The sequence below is a fragment of the Ziziphus jujuba genome, chromosome 10 (genome assembly GCF_031755915.1).
Source record: "Ziziphus jujuba cultivar Dongzao chromosome 10, ASM3175591v1".
Lineage (NCBI taxonomy): Eukaryota > Viridiplantae > Streptophyta > Magnoliopsida > Rosales > Rhamnaceae > Ziziphus > Ziziphus jujuba.
In genome coordinates this window covers 22,828,749-22,843,245 of record NC_083388.1, presented here as the reverse complement: position 1 = coordinate 22,843,245, position 14,497 = coordinate 22,828,749, and the positions used below count along the sequence as shown (strand labels likewise).

Below are 14,497 nucleotides of genomic sequence, written 5' to 3'. Positions count from 1 at the left end.
GAAAACTGATCTGGTTCTATAAGAATAAGGAAACTGGTTTGTACAAGAAATTCTTGGCGTAAAGTGGAAAAAAAAAATTAAAATAAATAAAGATAGGTAGCAAGAAAGATTTATTCACATTCTTTATGATTGTTCTCACAATGTTTATTCACATTCTAGTTTGATAAGAGCCTTGAATGCCCAACAACTTTTGGCTCTAAACCTGCTGATGGAAGAGGAAAAAGAAAGAAGAAAGAAGAATACTCATCTACAAATACAGAACCAAATCACCAGTGTTATTTTTTGTTTGCTGATTGATATCTGCAATGGCTGATGATCACATTGTTGACATTGACTGCTAGGCGGCCAATAGCTGCTGCTCCAGCTGCATTCAAACATGTAGGAAACTTTATAAGGTTTCAAAACAGAGAATCTCAATCCTATCCAATTAAGGCTTTGATCTTTGGAATATGCACAAAAAATTTTAAAATTACTTGATCTTTTGTCTCACCTTGAACAAGGTTTCAAGCTTATTTTTCACAAGGGTGTACTCTTGTTTCACTTGTTGCAGACATCTTAGACACCTATTAAATCAGAGTCATCATATTGTCTATTAAATCATAGTCATCATATTGTCATTCTTTTTTTCTTTAACAACCAAACATAAGAAAAGTTCCAAATACCATCTGCAACGATCTGGACGCAATGGTCAGAAGATTGTGGTGGGGGGCGAGGACAGACAACAGGCATTATCTAGCTCTCAAGGACAACGGAAGCTTATGCACACCCAAAAATACAGGTGGTGTAGGCTTCAGAAAGTTCAAAAACATTAACTTAGCTCTCCTGGCTAAACTTGGCTGGAAACTAGCTAAAGGAGAGGTAAGCTTACGGACACCGATTTTAAGAGCCAAATATCTAAACAACAAGACCTTTTTTGTGTAGCAGGTTTAAATCCGGGGATTCTTATGTTTGGAGAAGCATTTTAAGCTCTAAAGATGGAGGTTAGAAAAGTTTCTTGTTATAAAATCGGTAACGGTTGTACAGTTGACCCTTGGAAAGATCCTTGGGTCCCTGACATCGTTGGAATAACCCCAAAAATTAAAGATGGAGCTGAAGAATCCCAAGCTTGGAGAGTTGCCGATCTTCTTAACCCTCTATCTCTAATCTGGGACGAATCAAAATTACACCAGCTTTTTTATCAAGAAGCTCTAGAAGCCATCAGAAGAGTGAAGGTTCACGGAGCTGACAGAGAAGATAAATTGTTTTGGACAAGAACCAGCAACGGTGCTTTCTCAGTTAAAAGCTGTTATAGCTTACTTTCTTGCAATGGGACGCATAGTGACAGGCTTTGGAAGGATATCTGGACAGCCAATCTTCATGAGAGACTGAAAGTGTTTTTATGGAGGCTAGCTGCAGATGTACCTCTGAAGGATACCCTGTATGAAAGAACTGGAAAGGGTGACCCAAGTTGCACCCTTTGCGGGTTCAATAAAGAGACTTCTTCCCACCTTTTCCTTGAGTGTCCAGCAGCTAGAGCAGTCGCTTTCAGCAGCAAATGGGGTCTAAAGTTGGATTCAGTTGCTACTAGCAACTCCCAGGACCTAGGCAGATGGTGTGTGTGCCCTTCCACTCTGTTATCCTCAAAGCTTGGAGGAAAAGATTTCACTTCCTTACTTCTTGCCAACTTTCTCTATGCGGTTTGGGAACTATGCAATGATAAACTTTTTGAAAACAAAAGCTCAATTGCCTAGGCCACGGCAAGATGGGAATTACTAGTTGAAGAATTTAATTCAGTTGTTTTAGGAAGAAGTCCTGCAGCTGCCGTGGCTAAAGAGTCTACCTGGCTACCCCTCAAAGTGGTAGAATTTGCTGTTAAAAATATATTATCAAAAATATATTATGCAAATATATGTAATTACATGTGGATCTAATATCTGTAAATAAAAATATCTGTTTCCAAAACACACGTGAGGGGAGGAGACAACATCACTATTCTTGCCAAAAACCCACACCTTTTTCCAAAACTCAAAAACGGAAACAATGAAGGCCCATTAATACTAATTAATGCCCATTAAAAACGAAACCAATCAAATCATTCAAATTCAAACAAAAACGTTACATTTGCATCAACACTAATGCTGCATGTATTCCGGGCAAATCAGCTATTGCTTTGATTGCCAGGGATGACAAAGGTAAGGTTCTTTTACTTGCAGCCAAGCCAGTGCAACCGGTGAGAGTCGACCTTGCTGAACTTAAAGCTATTGAATGGGCTACAACTGTAGCTGAGGAGTTTGCTTGGCAAAATATGGATTGGTATTGTGATGCTCTATCTGTGGTCAAACAGCTTAATGATACTTCAGAGACATGCGATTGGGAAACATGGGAAATAGTTACAGCTCTCAAAGGTAAACTAAAAGATAAGAATTGGTCTGTTTCTTGGACCCCAAGACAGGCCAATAAATGCGCTGATCTAGCAGCCAAGGCAGCGTTGAAGGATAATATTATCTTATTTTGCTATAATGACTATCTTTGTAACTGTCCAGCCGATTTAGTGGCTCAAATCTTCTCTGAAGAAAATTTTGCTTGTTTCGGGGGTAATCAGTTTCTTTTCTGTTTCCCCTCTCCCCTTTTGTGCTTAATGCAGTTTTCTTTACCAAAAAACAAAAAACATAAGAAAAGGAATTAGCTTTTTTCAAAGCCAAAATAATAACAATATAATAATAATAATAATACTAATACTAATAATATCTTTTTTGTTTATTTAATACTCTTTTTCCTTCAATTTGTACTCTCATCGCACACCAACATATAACTCAAGCAAAGCAATAATAGTGTCCTGCTGCAGATATAGCTTTGCTTGCAATGATGCTGCTGAACATACTTGTTTGGTTGCAAATTATGGTGCTACGATTAGATGTTCTAAACTCTGGGGATTATTATGCTCAGGCTCAACCTCGAAGAATTCTGGTGGATACAGATATGGATGGTGACGATGTTTTTGCTCTCCTTTACCTATTGAAGCAAAACAAGACTGAATTCGACCTCCAGGTTTTTATTTGGGTTTTTTCAACACCCCCCCTCTTTCTTATAGTTTCATCATTTTTGTCTTTTACCCTTATTATATCAAATTAGCATTGACGTCATTGCAGTTTGTTAAAAACCTTTATATCATGGCTTTTTTACTGTTAAATTAAATTAATCAAAACAAAATTTTCAGAAAAAAGGAATATTTTTATATGCAGTTCACATGCATGGTAACAGACAAAAAGTCATGGGTAAAAGTTCAGGACTACTGACAAGTATAAACTTCAAAAGCATCGTGCTGGAGCTAATTTAATACTATAAAAAGGTAAAAATATAAAAATGTTGAACTTATTAAGGCATTAGTAGCACGAATACTTTTTTATTTTTAGCTTTGTTCAATTTCCATAAATAGAAAAGTGATAATAACTGAAAATGGTGCAATTGGTGTTTCAAATATAAATAAGCTAGGTAGATTCAAGTTTAATGGGTTTTCCAAAATGGAAAGAGTTAGTGAATATGATGGTAATACGATGAACTGGGCAGGAATTACTACAAATGCAAACGGATGGAGCGATGCAGGGCATGCAGTGAATCATTTGTACGACTTACTTTTCATGATGGATAGAGACCATATTCCTGTTGGTGTTGGTGGTGAAGGTGCCATTTTGCCTAACCATAATATCCTTTCTGATGTCGGAGGATATCTTCCCATTATAGACCAGGTATAAACATTAATATATAACCAAATATATATAGGTTATATATATATATAAAGTATAATATATACTATCGACTAATAGTGATGGTTTAGAGAGAGACCAGGTTCATATATAAACCAAAAAAAAATAATAAAAAAAAATAAAAATTATAAAGTTTGTCCTATGATTCATTAAGTTAATAAATTTATGAATGATAAATTTATGTTATTGTTTAATGAATAATAGAGGTCGTCCACGGCCGGAAATTGTAGATACAGACAGGCAATACCAGTGGGGCATGGAGGTCGTCTTGGAGTAATACAAACCATGGAGAACGCAGAGCTTTCCTTCCTCAGGTCACTCGCTCTTTTTCCACTTTTTCATTTCTATTAAGTAATTGTGAACTTTTTTGTTACACTTCATATGACATATACGCATTATTTTAATTTCAATATTAACAAGATGGTATTCAAAATATATACTTTTATTATATAAATGTAAATGATATGTACATGTAACAGGGTGACAGGAGATATATACCTCTTCAACAACCTAGTACTCAAAAAGTGATGAGAGATGCAATATCTGCAGGTCCTATAACTGTATTTCTTTTGGCTTCCCACACAAATCTAGCCCTTTTTCTTATTACTCATCCTCACCTTAAGAAAAATATTGAGCATATATATGCCATGGGTGGGGCTGTTAGACCAACCTGCAACAATCCCAACTCTTGCAAGGCAGGGCTAGGTGAAGAAGATCTTGGCAACTTGTACCCACAGGACACCAATCTATTGCAGAATTCAATATCTTTGAAGATCCTTTTGCTGCATACACGGTATATGTGTATATATATATATATATTAGTCTGCAGGTCATGATCATAAATTGATTGCAAGTTCTGTTAATGGATTCAAGTATTCTAAGAAAGAGTTGTATGACTGGCTAACCTCGTTTTGCTAATGTACTAATAAAATAGGTACTCCATTCTGGTATTCCATTCACATTGATACCACTGGATGCAACACGAACAATTCCTGTAGATGAGAATTTTTACTTAGCATTTGAAAATAAACAGGACACATATGAGGCACAATACAGCTTCAAGACATTGAAAATTGTTCATGACACATGGCCTAACAGTGACTTTTATAAGGTATTTTCCAAAGTATTTTTTGGTTTTTACCAAGTTGCAAATAAATAAATGTAAAAGAGAAGTCAGTGACTGGTAAGCTTGCAGCAATATTACATGTGGGATTCGTTCATGGTTGGTGTAGCACTATCTCAAATGCGTAATTCACATGGAGAAAATGAATTTGTGGAGATGGAGTATATGAACATCACAGTGGTTACTTCCAATGAACCTTATGGAACTTCGGATGGTTCAAATCCACTCATGGATTGGAGTTCATCAAACACAATCTTCAAAATTGAGAAGAATGGGGTGCATAGTGGTCATGTTCAGCTAGGAATGCAAGACCAGTTTTGCCTTGTGGAGGGGGGTCATAAAGGGAAATATCAGGTATATTCTACCAACTTCTACATTATATTTTGTGCTCTTTTGAAGCAACTTGGTTTACGAAAAATATCTATGGGAAACTTCTAGAAACGATCAACACAAACAGTTTAGTTCCTTCTTTCCTCTCTGAAAGTTACAAATTTTCTCTTAAAAAGAATCATAAAAAGACACATTATATGCACAATATCACAACAGAAACGCATGTAAATGCTGAAATGTATCACTACCATTCAGGAAGATAGTAGAGGAAATGGATTTACCTTAACATTCATGTATAGACATATAGTGACCGAGTTTACCATATGTTAATATTAACAGGATGGTTACACAAAGGAGGTAAATGGTACTGAAGCAGTGGAAATCCTTGTTGCTACCAAAGCTAAACCAAATCATGAAATTGGCAGTTCAGTTGGCAAGGAGTTCTACAAAAGTTTCTCGGATGTAAGTTCCTATACATTGCACTCATGGGGGTCACTTTTTGCTCAGTCATTGGATTCCTTTTTAAGTACATCAAATATTAAAGTTATGTTCGGTCCTCATGAAAAGGGATTCTGTGTAAATTTACAAATTATATGTAGCAAGAAAATATACCAGTTACGAGACCATGAAATTGGATTATTGACTGTTGCACGTGGTAAAAAAACTGTGAAACTTGGGAATCTAGTTATGCTGTTATATATGTACATATATATGCACTCAAACTGAGTGGTGACTTCAACTTTTTTTTTTACCCTATCAAATGAAGGTTTTGAATCAACCTGAGAAAACCGGGCGGTTTAATATAACAACACAATTCCCATACTATGAGGAGATCCTTTACAAACCAGATATGAGAAAATTAAAGGGGAAACCTGTAGTCTTTGACATGGATATGAGCGTTGGAGACTTTGTAGCTCTTTTATATATGCTAAAGTTACCTGCAGAGCTGATTAACCTCAAGGTATTATAAGTTGCTTCTAATATTAATCTACAAGCCTTGAGTAATAGAACTTTTTTACTATGTTGAAAATTTGAAACCAAGTTGTTTGAGATTTTACTGAATAATCAGTATTACTTTTAATCTTTTTGCATGGCTTGTCATTTTACTTTCAGGGGATACTAATTAGTGGAAACGGCTGGGCAACTTCTGCAACAGTAGATGTAGTATATGACATACTTCATATGATGGGCCGTGATGATATTCCAGTTGGTCTTGGAAATGTATATGCAGTTGGCCATGCTCACCCATTTTACCCTGCAATTGGACACTGTATGTATAGCAGAGCCGTGCCCCAAGGTAGTGGTGGCTTCTTGGACTCTGACACATTATATGGACTTGCTCGTGACTTGCCTCGTAGCCCTAGAAGGTAAGCATTCTCAGTCTCCACTTGAATATTCAGTATAGGTTTTACAGCCTATTTAGTGCTAGAATGACCAGCCTTGAATTTCTATTTCAGATACACAGAAGATACTGATAACCCTGAACTTACAAAGCGAACTGCATTAGATGTTTGGAAGTCCAGTGTAAAATCACTGAATCCAGGAGCTAAGATTACTATACTGACCAGTGCTCCACTGACAAATTTAGCCGAAATTATTCCTTCTGAGAACACATCAGCGATCCAGGTAATTCTCAGTTCTATATGTCCATGATGTAGTTGTTAGCTGGATTGGCTTAAAGGAATTTAGTAGGTAAGCAACTTTAGGTTCACCCGCTAGTTAGTTGTGACTCAAACAATAATAGGATCAGTTATGCCTAATTGTTTGATTACATTTTGACATTGACTTGTTGGAAATAATTATATTGGTCAGGTTTTCCATATTTCTGGTCTTTGTAGACAAACTTAACTAGAGAGCTGATCATCATATATCACATTGTATACGTTTTGCTCAATCTTCCTCCTGGAATAATGTTATGGGCATCTTCAGGGCACTTTATAAAAATAACTACTTTTAAGGCAACATCAAATGCGGCTAGCTTCTAAAACTGACTTATCTTTAATGGTAGAAGAACATTAAAGTAGAAGAACATTAAAACTGACTTATCTTTAATGGTAGAAGAACATTAAAGTAGGAAAATAACTAAGCCTCAGAGCCTATGTACATCAAATGCTTTTGTTTGATAGTCATTTTCATTACTATAATTTGCTTAGTAGGATATATACATTGTTGGGGGACACATTAGACAGGACAATGAGAAAGGCAATCTTTTCATTGTTCCTTCAAATGAATATGCAGAATTCAACATTTTTCTTGATCCTTTAGCTGCAAAGACAGTTTTTGATTCGAAACTAGATGTCACATTGATTCCATTGCATATACAAAAGCAAGTCAGTTCTTTCCCCAAGATTCTTAATAATTTGAAGCTGGCAAATAGGACTCCTGAAGCTTTATTTGTGCAGCGTCTGCTTTTGAGGCTATGGCGATTGCAACAGAACAATAATAGATATCTTCATGTGGTAAAGTCCTCTACTCATTTTCTGAAATTCACAACAGAGATTGTCATGTCAAAAATTCTGAAGATGGTATTAGAGTCGTGTTGTTATGCCAAGTCCAGTTCGTTTGCATTTTACTTTTCACTCTAAAAGTGCTTAGCTTGTTCGCTTTCCATCACCTTGACAGGATACATTTCTTGGAGAAATCCTGGGTGCAGTGATCTTGGCTGGCACTCATCCTGAACTAAATGAAGAATTTAACTATAAGCTTCTCAAGGTCATAGCAAAGGGAGATATATCAGAAATTGGACAGCTTATAATTGATGAAAATCAAGGAAAAAAGTAAATTTAAACAAAGAGGCATATTATGACCATTTTACTGGAGTATTTGGTGATCATAAGCAGTCTGCTGTTATAGGAAGCTTTTGGGAGCAAAAAATAATTTGGAGTAATAGTCTAAGTTCAAATAATTCGCACTGATACTATTTAAGCATTATCTTACTTCTACTTCTTCATGCAGATCATCTTCATGTTATGTAACAAATAAAAGTATTTCTAAACTGTACAGAAAGATTGATTCTATATATACACAGAAAATTTATTCTGTTTATTGAGCTGATGATAAATTGAATCCCTTTTTTTTTTTTTTTTTTGGTTTTTAACTCTTTGAGATTATTATGATGCATATGAAAACTCAATTTGATGACAAATGCATGAAGGCAAATTTTGAATTGTGCTCCAACATTACATGGAAGTACATCAGAAATGACATTTTCTTGTCTTGTCTTAAAATTGTTCTGGGAAAGCAAGGATCACAGTGATAAAAAACATGTACTTCTGCAGTCTTATTTGACGTTAACAAATGTCATATCGTACTCTTCTCTGGCTTAAACTATATCGTCCCCTGGAAGTCAAACACCATGCCTTGTGGCAATTTTTATACTATCAATATACGGCATCCGATAATTTCCTTATGTAACGGTTAAGGAGTTGACTGTGTGAATCTGGCTGATCCATGAAATAATATTTCTATATACCAAAATAACTTAAATGATTAAATCAATCAAGCTCAACTACAATATGGGCTAGACAAATAAGACCAACTAGCTATATACATGTATAGTAGATAGCTATCATACACATATGGTTTCTTATTATAGCAATGAGCAAAGCACCACAATTCATCTCGATAGATAATATATATACCATTTATGTTTTATAGACAAATAAGGCCAACTAGCTATATACATGTACAGTAGATAGCTATTATACATATACGGTTTATTATTATAGCAATGAGCAAAGCACCACAATTCATCTCGATAGACAATATGTATATCATTTATGTTTTAATATAAAGTAGGATTTCTTCTTGCAATTGAATATGCAGAGCTGGAAACTCTAGGCAGAAAATCTAGAGGATCTTCTGTATTGGAATACTTAATCAGAAGTAAAAAAAAAGCATGCATTACAATACATACCAGTTGGAACCCAAATAATGGGGTGGCGTAGTTGCTAAGAAAGAAGATAAAAATGATGTAGAAACGCAACTAGAAAACCTGAACTTAAAGAAGATGCATTCAGATTTCCAAAGGAATTTTTAAAAAGTAACATGTCTAAAATATGGTTGGTTTTTAGTACATGATGAGTAATGAGATCTTTTGGATTGTAAGCACGAGAGAAGGAAAAAAGAAATTTAGATACCCCAAAACCCAAAGCATTAAAATATTAGATACTCTGCCATTACAGCATGTATTTTGTCCTTTGCTTGATTTCATTTTCATATTATCTGACCAGGAGACATCCCAATACCACCTTTCAAAAAACAGATAAGACTTTATAAAATTCGTCTTGTTCATTGAATGTACATAGAGATCATGGAAATGCTGATATAAAATATTCCCAACTTAGACTAATTATAATATATATATATATATATATCATCCTAAAGTGGGGTTTGTTCTCCATTTTCAACGCCACAATATGCCAACCAACCACCCTTTGGCTTCTGTTTATTCTTTTATTTTTTTAATTATTATTTTTTTAATATCTTAACAACGTATCCGCTTCAAACAACAACATGGTCGGTGGGTTTTACTTTATTTTTGATGGAAAATTGGGATTATACCCTTTATTCAGTGACCTCCACACTGTTCACGTGGCCTTGTTCATTAATCTGAATGGGGGTAATTGGCTATTGAATTGGTCATATTCAAAACTTTCCTCATATCTTGAAATGTTTACATTACTGGTATAGGTTTTAGAACCATTATAGATAAGTTTATAAAACTAGAGTTGCTATAAGCATGTTACTATTAGACATAGCTAATGGCCAAAAATAGACAGATAACACTATGGATAGTTTTTTAGCTTTCTATTCTAGCTCAGCACAATGTCACGAAACCAGTATGTTGTATACAATGACCATCAAGCTCCACTGTCAAAAGATTTTTTTAGTGGATCTATTTGGTAAATTTAATGATGTTTGAATCTCTATATTCAATTGATTGAATTTGTTATCATAATGTGGTCCTCATTTTCCATCACAAATATTGACAAAGTTCATGATAAATTTCCACAACCACCACAGCATTAATTTTCTCAGCCTCATTGATATTGGTCTTCTTCTAGCATGTATAACTTGGGTTGATGAATTTGTTTTTCTCTGATGGGACCTTTTTATATATGATTTCTTCATCTGATGAATCACATGAATATCTGAATTAACTAGCTTTTCATACGCATGCAAATGGAGACCCACTTTACCTAATTTTGCTTTCTTATATAGGACAGGTAGCTTCTAATCCGTCAAAATGTCAAAAGGCAACCTTTAAAATGTAACATTTGCTACTTAAAATAAATAAATGAATAAATAAATAAAATAAATCAAAAACAAGAATTGTAATATTGGCTAGCCACCTAATCAAATGGTTCATTAGTTAGGAATATTGATCATTAGCTATGTTATATACACACACAAAAAATCATTCTTTTCAACTTGGTGTTTTTCTTTTCTTTTCCTCTGTAGATCAAAATTTTGTGAAAAAAAGTGCACGGAAAGTGTCTGATTGAGAAGAGTTACCGTGAAAACTGATATGGTTCTATCAGAATAAAGGAAACTGATTTGTACAAGAAATTCTTGGCGTAAAGTGAAAAAAAAAATATAAAAAAAATAAAGATTGGTAGCAAGAAAGATTTATTCACATTCTTTATGATTGTTCTCACAATGTTTATTCACATTCTAGTTTGATAAGAGCCTTGAATGCCCAACAACTTTTGGCTCTAAACCTGCTGATGAAAGAGGAAAAAGAAAGAAGAAAGAAGAATACTGATCTACAAATACAGAACCAAACCACCAGTGTTATTGTTTTTTGCTGATTGATATCTGCATTGGCTCTGATGATTAAATTGTTGACATTGACCGCTGGGCGGCCAATAGCTGCTGCTCCAGCTGCATTCAAACATGTAGGAACTTTGTAAGGCTTCAAAACAGAGAATCTCAATCCTATCCAATTAAGGCTTTGTTCTTTGAAATATATACAAAAAGTTTTAAAATTACTTGGGTCTGTTGTCTCACCTTGAACAAGGTTTCAAGCTTATTTTTCACAAGGGTGTACTCTTGTTTCACTTGTTGCAGACATCTTAGACACCTATTAAATCATAGTTTTCCATGAAAATTATCAATAACTTCTCAACTGTATTGTATAGAAGAATGTATGAGTTTGAGAAGAAAAACTGACCCTTCAATGTTCTGCTCCTCACAGTTGTTACGGAAAGGAATGCAAACTCTTTGAACTCTCTGAGCACCAATGCTGTATTATTTCAAAAACCCAATTTCTTCAACAATTACTTGGAATGAAATAATAATAATAATAATAATAATAATAATAATAATAATAAAAAACTTATGCAAACAACAAAAAATCAATTTGAAAATATTCTCCTTCTTATTCTTTCATTGGAATTCACAAAACATGGACTTTAATTGCCAGGGTTCATGTAAGGAAAAACAGAGACAAGAGAACAAATCAGAACAAATCTGCTTGATGAACATGCCCCTAACCTGACCAATCTTTCTTCATAAAGCTAGATTTGTATAATAACTTGTACATTCCAAAAATTTTCATTCACATGTTCAGATTGGATGGATTAATGATTAACAAGTCTGTGGTTATAGATTTGGTTCAAATAGAAACTATCATGATGCTAACAAAATGTATGATTGTAAAAAGAGAAGCAGGCATGAATATATAAATGGTACAAGGTGCTAAATTCTTCTCATGCTAGACATAACAAGTACTTGAAAAAGTACATGAAATAACTATTCCAATAAGCAGAGAGTTTTACACATGGGCCATTCAGGACTATCAAGAAATGATCTTCTTGAAACAAAAAGAGTACAATAATGATAATAATAATAATAAATAAATAAATAAAATAAAATAAAACAGCAAATACCTAGAGCTGCTACCCTTCAACTGGTGAACATGGGCATCAACTTTTCTGAAATCAATGCTCTGCTGATCTCTGTACCCAATTCCAATTACCAAAGAATTATTAATATGCATTTTTTTTCCCTAATGTTTCTGTGAGAAATGATTAGAAAGTTTGAAGCTCACAGAGTTTTGGCAAGTTCATTAAGAAGTCTCTCAGAATCTTCAAAGAAAACATACACAACTTCTACCACAAAATCTGGGTTGCTTTCATCTTGCAATTGCTGAAGTTGGTTGAACTGATCGTCAAGGAATCCCTTATTATAAAAAAGAAAGAAAAAAGAAAAAAAATAAAAACAACTTATTCACCAAAAGCCAACCCAAAGTAAACCATGGTTAATTTGGAAGAGACAGAGAAACTAAGAAACAGATATGAACAAAAACTCATTATCAGATATGTAAATATAAAAACTGACCTCACTGAACAGTGAAGCTGTGTAATCAGTCAATTGCCTCTGCAACTGAAGCACACCAGCTGCCATTGCAGCACTTCAAGGTTTCAGTCCTATGTGTATATAAATTATATATATATATATATATATATATACAGATGTTTAAGACTATTCCATCTCTTTTTCTTTGATTGGGAAAAAAAAGAGTGATACCCAATAAGAGCTTTTATAAAATTTTTCAGTGCTCTTAAGGGGGAATACTTCCTAGATTCCCTCTTTACATCATGCATATAGTATATGAAATAAATAAATGGAAGTTATATAATATATGGTTTTTATTTCAGTACTTGACTAGATTTGTGTTTCAGTTTTTTTTGTTTCCTCTTCCAGCACAGCACATCATTGGTTAAAAAACTGAAACTTAAAAAAATCATCACAAAGATCCAAAACTTGACGCCATTTACCGTCCAATCTTTTTTCTTTAAGTAATAATTGCTCTTTTATTTTTATTTTATTGTTTTTTTTTTTTCCTTCTCTCTCTATCTGTATATAAAATATATAATTTAGGTTTTGGAAGTGGAATTTCTCTTTTGTTTTTCCTCTGACCAAGGTTTTTAACTTGTCTCTGTAAGGGCATGACAATTTTCAAAGTATGACCCCATCAATTCTCCCGTGACTTTGTTGTAAGTAATTTATTTTATTAGTAACCACTAAAGCAGTAGATAATTAGGAGTTCTTCAATCAAACTAAAAAAAAATAAAAAATTAATACCAATACTAAATTAGGATTTTGTATAATTTAATGGTAACTTCATCTAAAACGAAATCAATACACTATAAATATGTAATTAAAAAAAACCATTTACTTATTTAATTTCACATTGCTACGTTTGGGAATTTGTGTGTATATATATATATATATATTTTGATAAACTGGGAATTTTTGAAGATTAAACAAAAAAAAGTATCTCAGATAAGCTTTCTAGGAAAATGATATCATATAAAATGGTGAATTTTCCAAATCCAAACTATTTGACATAACGTTTTTGACAAACCATGATGGTTAATTTTTTTTTTTTTTTAATATTTAACTGCAGTAAGAACCTTATTCATAACTAAGATAATTTATTTATTTATTTTTTGATAAACACAACTAAGATAGTAAGCAAATTTTTGTCAAAAAAATATTTAGCTAATTAAACAATTGCTGCGTCCAAAACATTAAAAAAATAAAAAACTAAACAATTGCTGTAAGTTACATTTCATGAAAATTAAAACATTTATCTACTGATTGGACCCATTTAACTATTAAAATGGTTTGTCAAATATAATGGTACATACAACATATCCATATATATATATATATATCATGTAAAATCGGTATATATGAAAACAGTAAAAATAAAGCGAAAGTTTAACATATATACATGTTTTTTTGGACGAACATATATATGTTTGATGTACAAGGATGGAGTTGTAAATGATTTAACAATAGAAAGTCGTTTATTAAAATGCATATCTAAAAATATTCTTTGCCTTACCTAACTTATCCTTTTCTTTTTCTCCCCTTATCTTTTCACATTTCACGCCTATGCTTTCAACTTTTCAAGATTCTTTCTCAAATTGATGCCTCCTCATTGTTTTTTTTTTTTTTTTTGGTTGTTCTTTTGTGGTGTTGTTGTTCTTTCATTGGTGCCACCTTTGAATGGATGAGTCAATATCAATGGGTAAATTTTAAGTAATTCAAATGGGAAAATTTTTACCACATGGTGTGTATAAATATACATATATATATATATATATATATATATGCCTCCTCAAGAAATTATTAATGTTTGTCTACGTTTTCATGAATACATGTGGTAACTGATATAAAATGTGACACGCATGGCGTGTCATTAAGAGGGATTGCCCACGTGTCAAAAGCTTAGGGCTTTATGGAGGGGCATCTATTTTGTGTGGTACGAGTTGGATGCATTTTG

General features: G+C 33.4%; 1 protein-coding gene and 1 pseudogene across 2 annotated transcripts; one reads left to right on the top strand and one right to left on the bottom strand.

Annotated features, from left to right (window-relative positions):
- Positions 1–2,797: 2,797 nt before the first annotated feature.
- LOC107412077 (nucleoside hydrolase 3-like) lies at positions 2,798–8,223 on the top strand (annotated as a pseudogene).
- Positions 8,224–10,810: 2,587 nt separating this feature from the next.
- On the bottom strand, positions 10,811–12,863 carry LOC107412065 (histidine-containing phosphotransfer protein 1). 2 transcript variants are annotated; one of them, XM_048468622.2, is made up of 6 exons: positions 12,541–12,863; positions 12,251–12,363; positions 12,090–12,158; positions 11,372–11,443; positions 11,209–11,281; positions 10,811–11,082 (listed from the first exon to the last, which is right to left on the bottom strand). In XM_048468622.2, exons 1-6 carry the CDS (start codon positions 12,604–12,606, stop codon positions 11,035–11,037), a joined length of 441 nt encoding a protein of 146 aa, XP_048324579.1. In that variant the 5' UTR covers positions 12,607–12,863; the 3' UTR covers positions 10,811–11,034. The 2 variants fall into 2 exon arrangements, with proteins under 2 accessions (XP_048324579.1, XP_048324578.1); XM_048468621.2 differs by having other exon boundaries at positions 12,251–12,381; positions 12,541–12,848.
- Between the last annotated feature and the right edge of the window lie 1,634 nt (positions 12,864–14,497).

Coding starts and splice junctions, on each gene's coding strand:
- LOC107412065 (XM_048468621.2), bottom strand. CDS start 12,606: ATGGCAGCTGGTGTGCTTCAGTTGCAGAGGCAATTGACTGATTACACA. Junction 12,382..12,540: donor CAGCTTCACTGTTCAGTGAG/GTCAGTTTTTAT, acceptor TTTTATAATAAG/GGATTCCTTGACGATCAGTT. Junction 11,282..11,371: donor GAGGAGCAGAACATTGAAGG/GTCAGTTTTTCT, acceptor ATGATTTAATAG/GTGTCTAAGATGTCTGCAAC.